This window comes from Mauremys reevesii, linkage group 4, assembly GCF_016161935.1.
Source record: "Mauremys reevesii isolate NIE-2019 linkage group 4, ASM1616193v1, whole genome shotgun sequence".
Taxonomy (NCBI): Eukaryota; Metazoa; Chordata; order Testudines; family Geoemydidae; genus Mauremys; species Mauremys reevesii.
Window position 1 is genome coordinate 106,918,848 of NC_052626.1, and position 20,036 is coordinate 106,938,883.

Here is a 20,036-nt window from a genome sequence, read left to right on the forward strand (position 1 = left end):
GTCTGACTGCCCTCTCATCCTGATTTTGCACCTGTGTGGCTACATTCATTTCTATGGCGTTATTCTGGATGTACACTGGTGTAAGGGAGTGAAGAAACACATGCATAGAATGAGCATGTGCAGGAATTTACTGTTTTAAATTCCAGGTAATAGGGCAGAATTTTAACAAGTCACAAAAATACAGATTCAGCAAATGCGACTTAAGAAAAAAAATAGGAAAACACACATACACAGAGACATATTAATCCAATGAACATCAATGTACATACCATCCAAAATAATGTCCCTGTGGCCAGAGTTGCATATTGTTCAATTGTAGAAAGCACACTGAATATGAGGCAGATCAGCACTATAAGGAAACTGGAAAAAAAAAGTAAACATTACTAAATATCTTCTACTATAATTTAGTAACAAGGGGAGGGAGGAGGAAGGGAAGGCAAAATAAACTAAATTGTAATTTCATTATTTCTTTTGTACATACAGAAATAATTTCTTTTAAATATAAATGTAAGAATTTGGGAGCCATTGTTCTTTTTGTGGAACAATTTATTTATTTTCATAAACGGAGTAAATTTGTTTTTTTTCCTTGAAACTTGTCTGGGAAGTTTTCTTCTTACAAGAATGCCAGTGGTTAAGAAAAAAGAATGTTTGGACATTTTTATCATGAACAGGGGCGGCTCTAGGCACCAGCGGGCCAAGCGCCCGCTTGGGGCGGGCGGCATTTGGCCCCGGTGGAGCTCCCGCCGGCATGCCTGCGGCAGGTCCACCGGAGCCCGGGACGAGCGGACCTGCCGCAGTCATGCCTGCGGCGGGTCCCGTCTTCCCGCGGCTCCGGTTGAGCTCCCGCAGGCATGACTGCGGCAGGTCCGCTCGTCCTGGGCTCCGGTGGACCTGCCGCAGGCATGCCGGCGGGAGCTCCACTGGAGCCAAATGCCGCCCTCCCCAGGATGCCGGAGCCGCGGGAAGAGGGGACCCGCCGCGGGACTGGGGAAGGGCGGCGCAGCGCTCCGCGCTGCTTGGGGCAGCCTACTTTGTAGAGCCGCCCCTGATCATGAAGACCAGGAAATTCCATGTGGTAAGTTAAGCCTCTTCAAACCCTAACCTGTTCTGGACATTGAACTTGTGTTATAGTCCTGTTTCTGGCATACCTTTTGCATTACTTAAAACTGATTTCCAGTGGGAATCACAGGAATATTTCAATCTGGGCAGGAATGGCGTCCCTAGCCTCTGTTTGCCAGAAGCTGGGAATGAGCAACAGGGGGATGGATCACTTGAGGATTACCTGTTCCGTTCATTCCTTCTGGGGCACTTGGCACTAGCCACTGTCAGAAGACAGGATACTTGGCTAGATGGACCTTTGGTTTGACCCAGTAGGGCCATTCTTATGTATTTTACATGAGTTTTTAGTCTTTCAACAATTATTTTAAGAAACTCTTTTTTTGAGAATTATTATTCCACTTACATTTGTTTTTTTTAAATGGTGACATTATTTAAATATTGTCACGGATTATATACATTCCTACCAGATTGTCATTTTATACATTTTGCAAGTCATTTGGCATATCTCTTTTGACATACAAGGAGTAAGGTTAGAATGACCCATCAGCCTTTTTTGGTCAACAGATCAAAACCTATAAGGTTACTTATTTATTTTATATAGTTTTATAGTGTCCCTCTTGACTATAGTTGAATAAATAATTTTACTTTTAAGAACTTTGTTTAATTAATTAATTAGATTTACCAGTGACTGACAAATATATGTCTGATTCATACAGGAAAGAAGTTACAAGTGTCGCTCTGAATTCAAAAGACTTCCTCTAGAATTTTAACAAGTTGTGGAATAGGATTAATCTCTAATTCTAGTAATGGTTTTAGTTGACATCTAATGGGAGAGTTAATAGTGCAGTCAAATTTCTGTTTAAGTAAACCAAGTGGATGACACTAAACATCTTCAGCATTAGGTTAGAAGGGGTCAGAGTTGGAAAATGGGCATTCAGAGAATTGGAATTCTATTGTAAATTGTATGCCATTTTTGAATCCCAAAAAACAGATCAAATTACAAATGTTCCCCTGCAGCTACAGTTTCATACTATCCACCTGCATATTTTCTGTTGCTCAACTAACTGTTAGGGCTTGTCTGCAGCCATGGGATGTAAATTCTAGTCTGCCCCAGAGTGTCACACACTAACTGGCCCGGCACAAGAAGTTCCCTAACATGCGTCAATGTAGTACTGTTATAGAAATTATAAATAAAGTAGATTTAGATTATATATAAACTGTTAAGAATACAAGGCAGTACGGCATTCGATGGTATGTGACGACATCAGTGGCTCTATATTTATTTTAATCAGTGTACAATTTTAATTAGGTTACTTATTACATAATAATGGCCCAGATGGTCCTCCACAAAACAAGCACAGAAGACCATCAGACACAAAAGGGAGGCAGCACCATATCCCCGGCACCCTCATTCCCACCATTAGAGCAAGTGAAAGCCTCTCCATGCATTCCAGGGTCCACTCTGGAGGAAAGAGAGAGTTGAGACTGAAACAGTGTGGGGGTGGGGGGAGGATGGGAGACGTGAAGTGGGGGCTAGTTAATGCAGGTTGCTGTTTGATCCCACGCAGAACCTCCAGAGCAGATAACTCAGCTCGGGGGTACTGCTGCTGCTGGGAAAGAGAGGGGTGACCTGGTGTAAAACCATAGGGCCACTATCTAGATAGCCCTGGCTCTCACCTAGACTGGGAGACCCATCAAGTTCAGGGGAGATGGGGAGATCCTACGGCATCTGCCATGGGGCTGAGGTGCGTGCGTGTGCACATTGATTATACCCACCCAGTGGGATAATATGGGGGCGTTCCCTGGAGACTTCCTCCCGCTTTTAGTAGGAAGGGATGGACTTGGATCAATACATTTAGAGGAAGAAACTGGCTAAATATCTTAATCAAATATCATCTCACTAGTCATCACATGTAGATAAGTTAATATTTTATAAGTGTAAACAAAAGAGGACTGGCAACATAAGACATATTTGAGATACTAGTAGTTATAGTATAAGCATTTCTAACTTATCTATAGTACTATAAGATCTTCATTACAATAATATCTGAGCACCCCACACTCTTAAGTATATTTATCCTCATGACACCCCTGTGAGGTAAGGCAGTGCTATTATCCCCATTTTACAGATGAGGAACCAAGACAGAGAGGCTAAAACTCAGGGACAAACACTGTGAGCCACAAAGACTGAGGTTGCCTAGGCTCCCTATACAATGAACGGAAGAGACGGGCACCTTAGAATGCCATCCACAAAAGCCAGCACACTAGGCAAGGAGCCACGTAAGCTAGCCAATGGAAGATGCCAATGAGAGGGATATGTCCTAAACCTCTTCCTCTTATGGAAATAGGTACCTAACTCAGGGATGGAGGGAGGTGCCTATCTCTGCTGGCGATTCATGAATGGGAACCCACCTCCTGAGGTCAAGCCGCTTAGGCACTTAAGTTGTTTTTTGAGAGAGTGAGTTAGGCATCTGCCTCATGCCACACAAAATGGCTGGGTGTAAAGGAGGAAGTAGTAATGGTGGTGCCCACCTTTAACTTTTAGTCCAGTGGATAGAGCACTTACCTTGGATGTGTGAGCACAGGCTTAAATCCCCACCCCCTGATGGGGAGAAAGGATTTGAACAGGTGTCTGCCACCTCTCAGGAGAGTGCTCTAACCACTGGGCTGTGGGATATTCTGATGTAGGGTTCCCTCAGGCTCTTCTGTGGAAGCTGTTCCACTGTAGATAAATAATGAAAGTCACTGGAGGAGGAGAACTAGACTCTGGGTCTCCTACCTTCTAGGTACCCATACCACCTGGCTACCAAATCTCTCTCTCACTCTCTCTCTCACCAATGACTATTTATCCACAGTGCAACAGCTTCAACTTGAGTAACTGAGGGAGACCCACCTTGGAATATTCCTGGGGCACCTCCTCCTCTTCCAGCAGCAGTAGCGAGTTTTTGAAGGAGATGTGATCCAGTGGGCAGCCTCTGGGCCCTTGCAGGCAAGGTAGGGAGACCCCACCCCAGAGCCCACACCCCCAGCCGGAGCCTGCACTCCTCCCACATTCCGAACCCCTCGGTCCCAGCCCCGGAGCTCCCTCCTGCACTTTAAGCCACTCATCCCCTGCCCCACCCTAGAGCCTGCACCCCCAGCCAGAGTCCTCACCCCCGTCCCACACGCCAACCCCCTGCCCCAGCCTGTTGAAAGTGAGTGAGGGTCAGGGAGAGCGAGCGACGGCGGGAGGGATGGAGTGAGCGGGAGTGGGGCCTCTGAGAAGGGGCATGGGAGCCTCGAGGAAGGGGTGGGGACAGAGGTGTTCAGTTTTTTTTTTATTAGAAAGTTGACAACCCTATTCCCCCACCACCACCCCTATACACACACACACACACAGGCCCCTTTAAATCTCAAGAACTGAACCCCCAGATAGAGAGAGACAGGGCTGGGAGGACCCCAGCTGGGGGCTCCTATCATGTGCCAGGCTCCCACTGCTTGTCCCAGGTGGGCTGGGGAGGGACGGGACTTCCTCTTCCTCTGCACAGACTGCTCCTGGGGCTGGGTGAGACTCATCTCTGGGAACCTCCCCCAGCTGCAGAAAGCTCCACAGCTTCTGGCTGGGAGCCCAGCTCTGAAGGAAATGCCACCACCAGCAGTTGTGCTGACGTAAGGGTGGCAGTGCCATACCACACCACCCTCTCTGCTGCACGGCTGCTGGGACCCCAGCTCTCAAGGCAGAGCTGCTGCCAGCAGCAGTGCAGAAATAAGGAGGGTCATGGTATTGTCACCCTTACCATAGCCTTGCTACCCCTCCCCCCACAATCTCCTTTTGGGTTGAGACCCTCATCGTTACAACACCGTGAAATTTCAGATTTAAACATCTGAAACTGTGAAATTTAAGATTTTTAAAATCCTATGACCTTGAATTTATCAAAATGGACAATTAATTTGGTAGGGCCCTACTCATGAAACACACAAAAGTCTTGACTCATACCACTGTCTTTCAGATTTCACTCAGCCAAAATGAGGGTTAGTTGTCCGGACTGAATCCACCAAATCATTTTTAGGCAACTCCTTTGCCTAAAATTATGGTTTTGATTAGGTGTTTTTTTTTTTTGTTGTTTTTTAAACAAACAATGGCCCTGATCCCGAAAACACTTATTACCAAGAGTAATCCCATTGATTTGAATGGGACTACTCATGGGAGTAAACACTGTACTTGGTAGCAGGTATTGGACTGGGCCCTGCAGTCCAAATTCTGCCTTTAGATGCACACAGCTACTTAACTGTGAATTGTGCATGCATTTCTTGCCATTATTTGGTCTTTAAATTAACCCCTCTATAATGTTACTGTTATGGATACTATTATGAAACGCTGTCCAGAGCATTGGGAGGGCTGTTTGTGTTTAGACTTTTCTTTCTTGTTTCATATGGATTAGGCTAATAAGCAGAGAAAAAGGAATTTGAACTTCTGTGTTTTAAAAAACAAAAATCACAAATTAGATGTATGCAGAGAGCACAGTTTGCATTTCATCATCATATATAGCCAGTGTGGAGTGTAGGTTTTAAGATACATATCAGCCATGTAGTAATGGGGGACATAAGGTTATGGATGAAATATAAATGCAAGTTCACCTAGGATTCTTGCAGAAGGCTTTTTATAAATTTCACACTATCTTGCTCAACCGGTCTCCTTCAAGTTCTTCTTTTACCTCACTGCTGTTATTTATCTTCCAGCTAGCATCACAATACCTTCGATATAACATTTATTTACTTCCTCCAAGCAACCCTAACTCTTTGGTTTTCCTTTTGGTTTGTTCAAGTTTGCAAATGAAATTCATGGTATTGAAAATGAAGGATTTACAGCACTGGCTTGAGCCAAATGGAATAAGTTGTGTCAATATATATGAGAGACAGACATGTACAGGCAAAGAGGTTAATACAGTGACCTGCTGCCAATATTTTAAACAAGGGTCTCCCACAGAAGTGATGAAAATTTACCAATTCAGGCAGAAAATCTGCTCACCTGTTGCTTGTCGTAACAATAGATGATAAAGAAAAACTAATGTTATTTTATTTGTCTACCCCCCCAAAATGTTCTTTGCAATTGCTTTATGTTTGTCCCTCCTAACTAGAAATAACAGATGCACAGAGATGATAGGTTGGCACCAGGATGTAGCTAATAATTTGAAATCCGTACACACATTACCCAAGCAACTGTTCACCCCATTTGCACTCTCTATAGTCTCCCAGGGAAGACATGCCATGAGAAATAGCACAGTCGCTAGCTAATACAAGAGGGTGCCGATATATATAAATATCTAATGGTATCTTAGTAAAAAGCCTGACAAATGCTAAAGAGTTGCCTTCGAGAAAACCGAAATTCTATGCAGTGTTGTATATGGCATAGGCCTGCCAGCATAGAGTAAAAAGAACGACAACCACTGGCTGATGCACCTATTACAAGATTTACCCAGTCAATACATTTGACCACCAGATGGCAGCAAATCACTTTCCTCTTTCAGGAAAGGCTATTTGACTTTTTCCAAACAGCACTAAACACCAGCAAAATCTAGTCAATGAGAAATGGTCCAAATCTGCATCTATTGCATACAGTCAGTGAAAAGAAAACTCCTATTCTATGAGAATATTTTTCATTCAGTAGCTCATGGTAGTCAGCAAGGAGTTAATTTTGGATTATGACTGAGCATACCCTGGCAAGAAAGGGTAGAAAATAGGTGTTGCTTCATCATATTGAAGCAGAACACATCGGGCTTAATGCAGCTATGCATGAGAAATAATACTCCCTGTGGGTCATTGTCTCAATTAATTGCACAGCACAGAAGCCCCTTTTCTGCATTTGCCTGATGCACCAGTTTCTCTCCAGGGTCAGCTCTAGGCATAGAGTAAAGGGCCCAATACAATGCCCATTGGAGTCTTTTGATTGACTTTAATGAGCACTGCATCAGGGCCTAGGAGTCTAGATCCAGGTGGGCATCCCAGGGGAATGCTGTGGTCGGTCCCCACTAAGGCAGTCCTGAATCACTCTTTGCTGCCTGAAGAATCTTTGCTGACTTAGTCTTCCTTTGTCATGGTACAGACCTTTCTGAACCAGGAAATGATACCTTTTTGAGTACAAACGTTTTTGAACCAGGAAACGATACAAATTGAAGACTACATGGATTACTGCTCGGGAGGAACCAGGAACGGATGAGGAGGCATAACATTCTTATAGGTGCTTAAGCCATCAGTGCACAGAAGTTTGACCCTTTCTCTCTTCATTCATATTATATTAAATGCACTAGAGATATATTAATCAAGCATGGAAATTAAAGTTTTCCAGTGTCTAAAAGTCAAGGATTTCAGACCGCACATCTACACTGCATCTGAGATTGAGCTTCCCAGCTCAGGAAGACAGTCAGGCACTAGCTCTGCTCAAACTACGATGCTAAAAATAGCAGTGTAGCTGGGGGTAAGAGTGGCTTGGGTTAGCTTCCACAGTACAAACCTATCTGGACCCTCTGGGTACATCCTTGGGTAGCCAGCCTGAGCTGCCGCCCTCAGTTATATTGCTATTTTTAGCGTGCTAGCTCAAGCCGAGCTAATATGTGTTTGTCTATCCAAGCTGGGAAGCTCTCTCCCAGCTGCAGCACAGATGCACACAGAGTAATGGATGCAATCACCACTGTGACTCTTCTCCCCTTGCACTATTTCCAAAAAAGGAAAGACAAAAGAAAACTGATCATATCAAAATAGGGGGGTTCCGTTTGGCATTTAAAAGAATGCCTATGTGCAGACTGTGTCCAAATACAACAGATAAGCAGCCTGATTACGCACTCATGTTTAAAAACGGGGTGGTGTGTGTGTGTTTTCATGCTTATTATGCATGAGATATCAGAATGCATATTGAATGGACATACAGAATGTACCAACTGCTTTGACGGGAATGCATTCACATTTCTATGGGACTTTAGATGCAAAAATAAAATGCAAATCCATTATTTGTATATGGAAAACTCTGGATGCATGATTCACAATGAGCACAGTGCTAACAGAAATTCACACACCTGCACAGTATGAAAGTTTCAAATACTTATAAATTATGTCCTTTGTGAAACAAAAAAGCCAATTTCTTCACACATCAGAATTTTAGCTGTCTGGGAATTTTCCATTGGGATGATTAAAGAAGCAGAAGGAACCACGTGAATTATATCAGCAAAGAAAAAACTAAAAGGGTCTTTATTTCAGATCTGGTGTAACACACAGCTTCTCTCACATTCGGACAGCTCAAACATGATCGAATGGAATGTTGCCCAACTTCTTCCTGCATCCCAAAGAAAATTCACCATGAGGCTGAGAAGCAATAAAAGAAATTACAGATTAAAGGATAATTTGGTAGGAAAGATGAAAGCTCCCGAAAATACAGGCTTCTCATGGCAATGCCTGCTCAACCACAAATTAAGTGGTAGTAGTGGGATACTATAATATCCACTAATGGTCTACAATAAGTAGCAAGAGCAAGTTCTGAGTCCTCCTCCTGAGTGGTGGCTTGAATTAACTTTGTGTTTTTTAAAACATGCTTTTCTAATGTTTAAAAATACGTTTTAAAAGGAGATTTAAAATGAAGGTGGGTTGAACTGTACAAAGAATGCTTTTCTTCTGATAATTGAGTCCTTTGAGACTCAAGGAAGAGTATCCCAAACACCACTTGAATCTATGTAAAAGTTCTTTGTAAGTTACAAGGCGGGCTGGAAGATCCCACTATCCACCTGCATAGTGTTTTATATTATTATTATTACCACAAACTAGCTCGCATATAGTGCTTTTTATTAGCAGATCTCAAAGGAGGTCAGTAGCATTATCCCCAATTTACAGAGAGGGAAACTGAGGCACAAATAAATGTGACTTGCCCGAGCCACCCAGCAGGACAGTGGCAGAGCCATGACTAGAACCCATACCTCCCAAATCCCAGTCCAGTGCTCTATCCACCAGGCCACACAGTCTTGTTTCTGCATTTGTCTTGTGTAAATTATACAACCATGGCATTCAAAGAAGATTTCTTGGTACCTTCATGTAAGAGATTTATCTGGTACTGTGAGACTGGAGCGAGGTGCACAGAACTGGCATAAACAAGCACAAAATGCTGATTCAGAGTCCCAGGGCAGGTCTAGCTGAAGCAACACAAAGCCCAAGTTTTCACTCATCTTGGCAGCATTACAAGGGCAGTGAAAGACAAACTGTTCTTAAACAAGAGGTTTTCTTTCAATATCAGGAAGGTATGAGGTTTAAAATAAATAAAGAGATTTAGTCATCACCTTAGTTCCATATCTTAGGGATGGAAATAAATTTCCCACAGATTGGCATGGAAGATACTTTTAAAGGTGCCACCTGTTTTTGAAGTGGCAAGAGCAAATGCACTGGCTGGAAATTCCCTATATTGGCTATTCTGCTATCATTAGCTTTAAAACCTTTGCCTATATGTAAAACATGTACTGACATTCAGTCAAGCCCTACTCAGACAGCAGTGCATTTCCAACTATCTGGGATTTTTACTTTTAAAATAAATGTTAACAAGCACTTATTCTGCTTCCTGGAAGAGGAACTTTTGTATGTTATTGCTATACAAAGCCCTGACTGAAATAACTACTGTATATTGGATATTTACACATGCATAAACATTAATTTTGTGCAGAATCTGCCATCAGAAAGAGAGCTTGAGATGTACCTATCTTTTCAGTTACCTACTGCTTTCCCACAAACATACCCATGCAGCACCAGTCTCTTGTGCAGGCAGAGTCCTGAATATCAGATGAAAAGATGGGATGTGCAACCTTAGAGAAAGACATCTATGCTATCCAGGAATTTATCTGAGGGGAAACGTATTCCTCAACTCTCCCTAATACTAACACATAACTTCATTAATAATGAAAGGGACTCCTACCATCACAGCCACAATAGCAACTCATTCCTGGCTGCAGCACATTGTACAATCACCATGCTATTTGTCTAGTGCAGTGCAAAAAAAATTAGAGGTTGAAGAAATCTCTTAGGTCATCTTGTCTATCACCCTTCAAATGCAGGAAGGCTCACTGCTGAAGATAATGTTTTGTCACCATATCATTAACTACCATTATGCTACCAAATGATCAACATCTGTATTTCAATGACAACTTTGGTCTGTGCCCTCTGACGACTGTCAGACAATTTCCATAACATGTTTAAGAAAATATTTTCAGGGTGTCTCTCTCTCTCTCTCTCACACACACACACACACCCCTCCCCCTATTCTTTTAATGCACAGAGCTCAGTCAGAAATGAAGGGCAATAGTCTCTGACACGTTCTCTTTCCTGCGTGCCACTCAAAGAGCACAAAGGGAATGAAATCTATTCAGCTGAGGATTTTCCTGGTGTGAAGGAATCCCCTGCAGGCATAAAGGCGGCTTAATCAGCTCCTTCACCACCATCCCACCACAGCAAAACAAGGAGGGGAGTGGTCAGAGGATGCTTTGCTTTGGAAATCCCCAGATGTTGGTGAGCTCCTTGTAAACTGTATTAGCTGCTGGAGTTTAGAGCAGCCTCCAAGCTGCTCTAAACTCCGATGTAGCTGTGGCTAATATAAAACCAAACAGAGAACCTAGGCCATAATTTTATCAGGTAACAAACAGAAAGATTTACAGGGATTAGAATTGTAGGCATGGCTCTACACAGACACTGTTTGCAAGAGTGTTCTTAAAGAAAAATACAAACAATAAGAAACAAAGATATAGTCAGTCATAGTTTGGACGCAAGCCTGAAGTTTATTTACATCTCAACACATGCTGTACACATTCAGATCAAACGATTGTTCTAACTCTAGTTTCTGTTCTGGAATGCACAATATTATTAACAACTTTGCCCTATTGAGAAAGTTTGGATAGGAGGATTGGTCAGTTGGCAGCATCGGATGCATTCAGAGCATAGCTGGGTGGAAAAACATCCGTATTAATGAAAATTAGTGTTCATGGTTTATTTTTGTAATGCTTCATTCTCCATTTAAATTTTCCATACAAAGGGAAAATTTATACACCATTTTTGTCATGCAAATCAGTTTTTGCTTTGAGAATGGTGTACCTGAATTTCTTCTGATAATGAAGAGCAAATTTGTCCCATGAAAAAAAATGTCATTATCAGAGAAGCATGTTCCTATTTTCACTGCTAACTCATGCTTGCTAATAGATAAGACGAAAATAATCTAATTCTGTAATACTCCAGAAACATCTATTTCCATATGCAAATTCCTGCTACATTTTGCATTGCTCCGATCTTGGGAGCAAGACTACTGAGTGGCGCTTGTAAGGAAAATAAAATATCTACAAAACCATTTGATCCTGTAATGAAAGTCTGCAATGTTTTCACAAAATAAGGGAAAGTCTTCAGTCAGAAATGGGCAGGAAAAAAATTCATAACGAGTCTCAACATGACATTAACATAGCTCTTTGCATGCCAATCCCAAGTAGTTTACATTCTAAGGGCTTGGTTACACTTGTGAGTTACAGCCCATTAAAGGAGCCCTGGGCGCACCAGCTCACTCCCCACCCACACTGGCAAGGCACGTAGAGCGCTCTGACTCCATGGCTAGAGCGCTCCCGGTACTCCACCTCGGCGAGTAGAATAACATTTGATGCGCCCCCGCTGGAGCGCCCCAGCATCAGTGTGAACGAGGTGTTGCATTACTGCGCTCTGATCAGCCTCTGGAAATGTCCCGTAATCCCCTTAAATCAAGTGGCCACTCTTGTCATCGTTTTGGATATGCCCTTTGAAAGCTCCGTTTCTGACAGCCGGCATGCTTATCAGCTCTGAGACAAAGCAACCATTACTATGGAATGCTGTGTATGAGAGAGAGAGGCGGGGGGACAGGGGAGGACTGCTTCTGTCTGAACTTACACAACAGCATGCTGACATGCTCTTAGCCCTCCAAAAACCCACTCTCTCTCCCCCCACATACACACAACACACTCTCTGTTACACTCCACCCCACCCCCCATTTGAAAAGCATGTTGCAGCCACTTGCATGCTGGGATAGCTACCACAATGCACTGCTCTCTGTGGCCGTTGCAAGAGTTGCTAATGTGGCCACGCCAGTGCGCTGGCAGCTGTCAGTGTGGACAGACTGCAGCACTTTCCCTACTGAGCTCTACGAAGGCTGGCTTAACTCAAAGTGCTCTACATCTGCAAGTGTAGCCATGCCCCAAGGCTCTTACTCTGTAACAGCCTCTAAGTGAATAGATCACTGGATCCATACAGAGCTCCATTGAACTGGCTCTGCATAGCCACATCAGTCCGCTCACATGGAGCTCAGGACTGATACATATAAGGACTTATTCTTTGATCTAAGGAGATTCTCCAACAACATACATAACTACAGTGTTCAATTAATTAACTCTTTCCAATAGCTTTTTCCTATGTATAGCAATGCTGCCTCGATTTGTAACTGGATCAAATGTACAGTTCAACAAAAGTTATCAAAATGTTCTCCTGACCTCCAGACAGACATAATTTATGGGTTACACCCCAGTTGAGCAATTCAGCAACATTTTTAAATAACTTGAATAAATGCACCCTGCCAAATTGTTTTTTTTCCATAAATCAGTACTGAATGCCAGTTATTTATGGAGCATCCCTGGAACAACAACCAAATGCTAATGGATAGTGTTACGATGTAACGCAAATTACCATCACCTTTTCCAAGAAGCAGTTCATGGCCCATTTCATGCTTGCTAATCACGTCTTTGGTGCTACAAAATTACTACTTCCTTTAAAGGTAGAAGAAAAAAAATACTAGAGCCAGATTCCTCTGGGAGCAAGGAGGATATTCTTTACAGTAACAAAGTATAAATTCAGAAAAGAAATCAATCATCTGGACTATGCCTTTATCCTCAAAGTCAACTCACTTCTAATAGTCAGCTTCAAATAACTAATCCTAGGAAAGCCTCAACAGTGTTCTGAAGGGTAAACTATTTTTTTTATATGCCCGACTTATAGGATCAATCTTCAAGTTTGGCCAAGCGATACTTAATGTAGGATCAGAGGGCTAGGGACAAAGATGTAATTTACGCCATAAGCTGCTGGGGGTCTAATAGTCCCCTGGCACAAGTTAGAGCAGCTTCAGGACTACGTATCAGCTAGGGATTCCCAGTCAGAGGGACTACCCCCACACTGAAAGGAAAACATATCCTTAAGTGCATTTCTGGATGGGGGCCAGAGCACTCTTTGCAGCACCAAGCTCTTTGACTGCTGCTTTATAACAACACTTAATATTTTTATAGCTCTTTGAACATGTAAAGTGCTATATAAAAACTAACAAATTAATTCCTATAAATCCTGTGCCTTAATCCTGCGCATACAGACAGTATCAAATGAAGTGTTACACGTAATAAAACAAGGACAAAGGGAGAATACCACCTAGCTGTGACAAGCTACTGGTGCATGATCGTAAGAATTGAGATGTTCTTCAGCATTCAGTCAAGAAACAAGCTGCTTTAGCAATTCTGCACACAAAGGACCTGATCCAAGACACCGTCAATGAGAGTCCTTGGGCTTTGGGTGAGACCTGGAAAGGCTACTGCCATGCCAACGGCAAAACCCACATCTACCTATGATTAATTAAGGATGGAAGACATGGAAGGAAAGCATCTAATGACAAGTACATACAGCAATTTAAATAATAATTTGACAAAGGCTCTTGGGACAAATTCTTAGAAATTAAAAAGCTCAAATATAAAAAAAAATGAAGTTAGTGATTTTGAGTACAAAAGGGGAACATCTCAGATACCCATTATTTTCTGCATTGCTTCTTTCCTTTCTGGCTATTTTTCAGTAAGTCTCCTAATTTCCTCTGAGACCTGAATGTTCTCATCACAAGGATGAATGATAGCATGAAATAAATATATTACTCTCTCTCACACACAGTCCTACATATATAAATATATGACACTAAAAAAAACCTGTTAAAAGATCATTAAGACTACTAAGCCAAGCACTTCAGAAGTAAAGAAATGCCAAAATTAAGGTTGCTTGTGCAACTGTAATTTGACACCCTTATGTGTATGCATTAGGATACAATCTTTAATTACATAATCACATGCTATTTTGTTCCCTAGGACCCTGCCTCATTCAGTGCACAAGATGGATGGATTTCAGTTAATGAACAGCTATTCAATATTGTTTTCTCCTCATTGTTCAGTGTGATCCCCATGCTTTAATTACCGAACACTATTCAAACCCTGCTCTGGAACCAGAATAATTAATTTTCTCATAGGCTTTTCTTTGGTGCTCATTACTATATACCTACGTTGTTGTTTTTTTGCAATTTACCATATTTATTTTCACAACACCCTTGGGAGATGAAGACATATTATCCCTATTTTACAAACTGAGGCAGAGAGAAATTAAGGTCAAAAGTATCCAAAATGAGTGGGTACCCAAGTTGAAATACCTAGGATCTGATTTTCCAGAGGACTTAGCATTATACAGCACTTAATATGTTCAAAGCACAACTCACAATTATTTCAGCTGCATATCTGAGTGCTCAGCACTTCTGCAAATCAGGTCCCATGGTACTCAGAAAACGAGAGCACACTATTAATGACCACCTGGAAAAAGTCTGGTTCAAGTGCCTTGCTCAACATCACACAGGAACTCTGTGATGGAGACAGGGATAGAATCCAGTTCTCTAGGGCAATATTCAATTGTCTTAAGCATAAGACTATCCTTTCTCTTTCTACAATCTCCCGCCTCATTCACTACACAGATTCCAACATCCGAACAAATGAAGCAGGGGACCTATAGACAAGTCTCTTTCACTACCCAACTTTAATTCACTCCCAGAGCAAGTCGATTCTGTATACTGAATGAGGCAGAGGTCCTGCGGAGAAAATAGTATGTGAGCATGTAATTAAATACTATCATAACACATACACACAAGGAGGCTGGCAAAGTTGCACAGGCAATTTTAACACTGGCATTTCCTAACTTTTGAGTGTCTGACTTTGTAACCTTAATATTATTTTATTGTACTTTGTGTGTGAATATATAGATATACATACCATATATATTATATATGTAACTTCCTAGATTTTTTTAAAAAGCAAAAAAAAAAAAGAGCCCTGCTATCATCTTGACACTCACATATGTCAACAGCAAGATTAGAACCTTTAGAGCCACAGCACAGACATTTGCCGCTTGTAGGTAATAGGCACTGCAGGTCTTGAAGCCAAGCCTGTAGAGTTTGAGTGACAGCCTTATGCTCTGCACTACTGCACTGGAAGACCAGGCAGGGGAAATACATGTGTAACCCCACAAACAGGGGCTACACCTACTGACTTGGTGGGATCAGCTGACTTGCAACAGATTGCCAATTGGTCACTTATCATAAAGCTTCCTATTCCTGCCACACCCCTTTTCTGAGCAACTAGTCATTAGGCCTGCTGATGATCATACCTCTGAGACCAAGTTCCTGCCTCCTTGGCTGGTTCCCACTCCCTTACCCTAACTCTGGCTTGACCCTTGGTGCAGCTGACTCCGGTTTGATCCTTGGCATGACCCCTGACCAGTAGCCTAACTCTACTCTGGGATCTGACCAAAACTTTTGATTCTCTCATGTGGGAGTCTATGCATTGACTTGATTGAGCTTTGGATCAGGCCTTATTTTTATAGTGATTTTGCTCAAACTTTACAGACCATGGTGGGCAAAGGAAATCCAAAATTCACATTATGATGAAACACAAATGGGCAGGACCACCCAGAGGATTCAGGGGACCTGGGGCAAAGCAGTGCTTGTACTCACCTGGCAGCGGTCTGGGTCTTTGGCGGCAGGGGTCCCCCTGAATCGCTCCGCATCTTCGGCAGCACTGAAGGGCCCCCAGCCGCTGAAATGCCGCCAAAGACTCGGACTGCCACCAGGCTAGGGCTTGTGGGGCCCCTGTGGGGCCCAGGACCTGGGGCAAATTGCCCCCCTCTTCCCCCTCCCAGGTGGCCCTTCAAATGGGCTCAAGCTCTCAAATAGATAACTAGTTTCTCTGTGTGTGAATGGAGCATAAGCGATAATGCACTGATGTTACTTTCAGGTCTGCTCTGTATTTTCAGAACAGCTTCTGATTAATGTGTTACAAAGTTGGAGGTGTCAGACTTTCAGGAAGTGTTATATCACATACCAGCAGCTCTCTTTGTTTTAACCAAGAACAACATTTGACTTGTGCTTTCTTGTGGTAGCAAATGATCTTGTTAACCCTTTCTGCCTGCTGGAGAAAAAGGCTCTCCAAAAAGTCTTCTAAATGTGTGTGTTAAATAAAATAAAACTTCATATCTGCTGGGCTTCATACCTTCTCCCCCAAGTGCCATTCCCCCAAACTCTCATCGCTGGATCCTGTTTGTCTGCAACTCACCGGTGGGCAAGTGTACATAAAGCTTTCCGAGTCACCAGTCTGTCCAATATGCAGCTATATAATGCAAATACTAGCGCTGTAGCCTCAAACTTTTGATGAATAAATCATGTTTTGCTAAACAGCTTTCTAGTAGTCAACAATTTTGTTAAGCAAAATTTAACCTCTACTAAGGATACAGCTTTGGTAGCTGTGAAAGGGTGACACAAATTGGAAGAGTACATTGCACTGCTCAGATAAAATGCTGGCAGATTCCTATCACATTCATCAACATCCATGATTCATAAGGTATTTACATATACAGAGTATGTTAGTTCATTAAAAATGCATAACAGCATCATTATTTAATCTTGTATATCTCTGTGGTTTTAACGTCTTAAAGTTTCCATATACTAACATTTAGTTTTCAGATTTCACTACAGACAACAGTGGTATATAAAAACGGTATTCTCAGTTTGCAGGCAGTGAAAAGGATTATACTGAATATCACAAGCTCTAAGAAATTAGATCTCTAATTAAAAATACATCGCATTGCAAAATGTACAGGAGAAATGGGATATTGTTTGCCTAACAAGTTATTTCATACTCTATCCCACACTTTGCTGGGTTTCCACACTGGTTTCATTACTATCCTAGTGCACAGCAAAGTCTGTGATATAATTTAGCTTGGGTGTCTATCAGAACATCTTTCCCTGGACTGTCAATCTCTTTTTGGCTACTTCACCCCTGAATATTTTTTGATTGTTCCAGGGATGAAAATTCAGGTACATAGCAACATCTGGGAGAGAGAAAAGGTAGAGTTTCTGTGGATGCAGGTAGCAGCCACTTGGAGCAAGGAGGAAGGGGGCCCAAAGCACAGATAGAAAGATGGGTAGCAAGCTAGAGCAGGAGCTAAAGAGGATGACATGCTGGGAGAAGTGGATGATGGAGTAAGAGAGCTTGAGGGACTGACAGGTTTGTGTAAGCTACATGTCAAAGGATGACGAGCTCTGCAATCCTGTGTTTATAGAGCTATTCTCAATGTGTCGTTGAAGTGGAGTGTCAGGGATATAGACTTAAGTACGTATATTCTGAATACCAATCAGTGGTTTGAAATGTGGGGTGGGTGAGGAACTTTGCCTTGTTAAAAGCAGGGTGGATAAAAAAATAGATTAAAAATTACAACATCATTATTTTGTTATTTAAATTATAATAAGTTTTTCTTTTAAAAAATAAACTTCTTTAAAATGAAATCTGAATTTAATACAAAATATATTAAGGCCTAAACTTATATTATCATCTTAAAACTTTAAATAAAAATGAATATGCTAAATCCAAACATGAATTAAAGGGGCTACTTTTCTGTATAAAGAATAAGGGGGAAAACATTTAACTTTTGAGATCAAGTGTTATAAATATGGTACAATAGGTCAGGTACAATATTAAGGGCTTGATCCTTGGGGGGTGGGGAGGGTGGCTGTGCTATGGGTGAAAGAGACTAGCAGGCATCACAGACATTGGGACCCAGCCTCTGGCTGCAGGAGGCACCATCATGTAATCTCATCATGATCATCCTCTAGCCCATCTGCATGGTCCCTCACTCCTATTTTATATCTTCTCTCTACCTGAACTCTGATTGGCTCAGTTCTCAAAATTATGAATATTTATGACTCCACCAATCATGGAAACTTACTCTCCAGCTCATGGAAAAAAACGGATTTGCTCTGCAACTACCAGCCCTTGGTTCTGGATGGTTCTGGTCACTTCAAGTAAATGGCGTTACTCTGTCTCCTTGCATGTGTACATAGAAAGATACAAACAAACACAAATCCACTAATTTCTCAACTGCCTCCCTCTCGGCCTCTAAACAAATAAAATACTGCAGAGCAAAAGGCATGTGGGGTTACATGAGCAGAAGTCTTGAATTGTTCTTTTGTTTTTCGGGGGCGGGGTTAAGGGGGGGTGTCTACTAAGTCTAATGTAAAGGCTCAATTTAGCTGTAAATCAACATGTTCGAATGGTTACATCAACCAAAGAAAATTTACCTCTCTTTAGAAAATAAGAAGGAAAACAAATAGGAAAGTTGATTGAAATCTAGGCTTTTCCCTTGAATTTAAATCATGATTTAAATCAATTCAGCCTCTTAAAAAGAAACATTTTTCTGTGTTCTAAGAAAATTTTGACTTTTAGTAAGACAGCAATATGCACTTAAAAGACCATGTGGTGCTGTATTCCTTATCTGACCTGGGGCATGCATTGGAAAACTTGTACTATGATCAGTGTAGATCAATGGGACATTATACAGTCTATGTACATGACAGTAAATGAGTCCTCAGTTATGCAAGTGAGGAATATCAGAGGTTCTCCAGAACTTTAATGTTTCTTTAACAAAAGGATTTCTTTTTAAAATAGAATGTGGGCTGGGGTGAAAAAAAAGACTGAGACAGGACTCCTATGTTTTACCTTTGGACTGGTTTTGGGACCTTTATCAGTTTAGTTATGCCTGTTAAGCGCATTGTAGCCATCAGCTTTGAAATCCTTGAATGAAAAATATACTGCTTAACAAACTCAAACAGACTTAGCAGAGAACCAATTAATTTGAGAAATGTTAAAATGCTGCAAATTAAACAGAACCCACACAGTAGGTGACTGAGAAATGAACCTATGAATGTGTGTCTAGATGCTGCAGGAGTGACAAAACATGAATTACTCTAGCAAGGGCTTACAGAAGAGCAATCACTTGCAAAGATCTGCAGCCAAAGGCAGCTTCAGCAGGAAGTCTCCAAGAATAAATCACTAATGGGTAGTAAACAGGTTAGTCTTTACAGAAAAGGAGACAAGTTAAGCATAAGGCTGCGCTAATTCTTCCACTGATATTCCCTGTGAATCTGCCATGTGTTTTATTGGGGAATGTATGTGTGGACTCAGGGTGGAGAAATATGCTGCTTAATGTCATTCCTCCCCCTTCACCAACATAGTTGGGCCACAAATGGTATTTAGCAGAGGGAAAAGTAGCCTTGTAGTCAGGTGGAACAGCATCTTACACAGCCGGCATCCCATCTGTAGGAACATACCATTGTCCTCTTCATGGATTTGCTCTCTCCCGCTCTACTGTGCAGTATGGAGGAGTATAGTGTCCAAAATGTCCAATGGAGGTCAAGCTAACAGAGATTACTGTACCAGTCACTCGATGTCACTTTCATCAAGAAGCCTTAACCAGATAAACAAAGTGAGAATATCCTCTGCTTGTGTTATCTTAGGACTGGCAGATGGAGCTTCCTGTTAATTTGTATTTGTTCCAGCTGTAAAGCAAACTACAGTTTCTGCTTCCTGAAGGAAACAATGGCACTTTTAAACTATCTGCTGCATTTTTAGCCAGAGAAGCTCCTTCTTCTAGATCAGGGGTCGGCAACCTTTTAGAAGTGGTGTGCTGAGTCCTCATTTATTCACTCTAATTTAAGGTTTCACGTGCCAGTCATACATTTTAACGTTTTTAGATGGCTTCTTTCTATAAGTCTATAATATATAACTAAACCATTGTCGTATGTAAAGTAAATAAGGTTTTAAAAATGTTTAAGAAGCTTCATTTAAAATGAA

General features: G+C 41.8%; 1 protein-coding gene across 4 annotated transcripts in view; it reads right to left on the reverse strand.

Annotated features, from left to right (window-relative positions):
* The window catches only part of KCNQ1 (potassium voltage-gated channel subfamily Q member 1), a 552,595-nt gene that overhangs the window by 444,780 nt on the left and 87,779 nt on the right, over positions 1-20,036 (reverse strand). For all 4 annotated transcript variants that reach the window (XM_039537861.1, XM_039537860.1, XM_039537864.1 and 1 more), the window contains exon 2: positions 270-360. In XM_039537861.1, the coding sequence (XP_039393795.1) occupies positions 270-360 (91 nt within the window). The remainder of the gene's footprint in view (positions 1-269; positions 361-20,036) is intronic.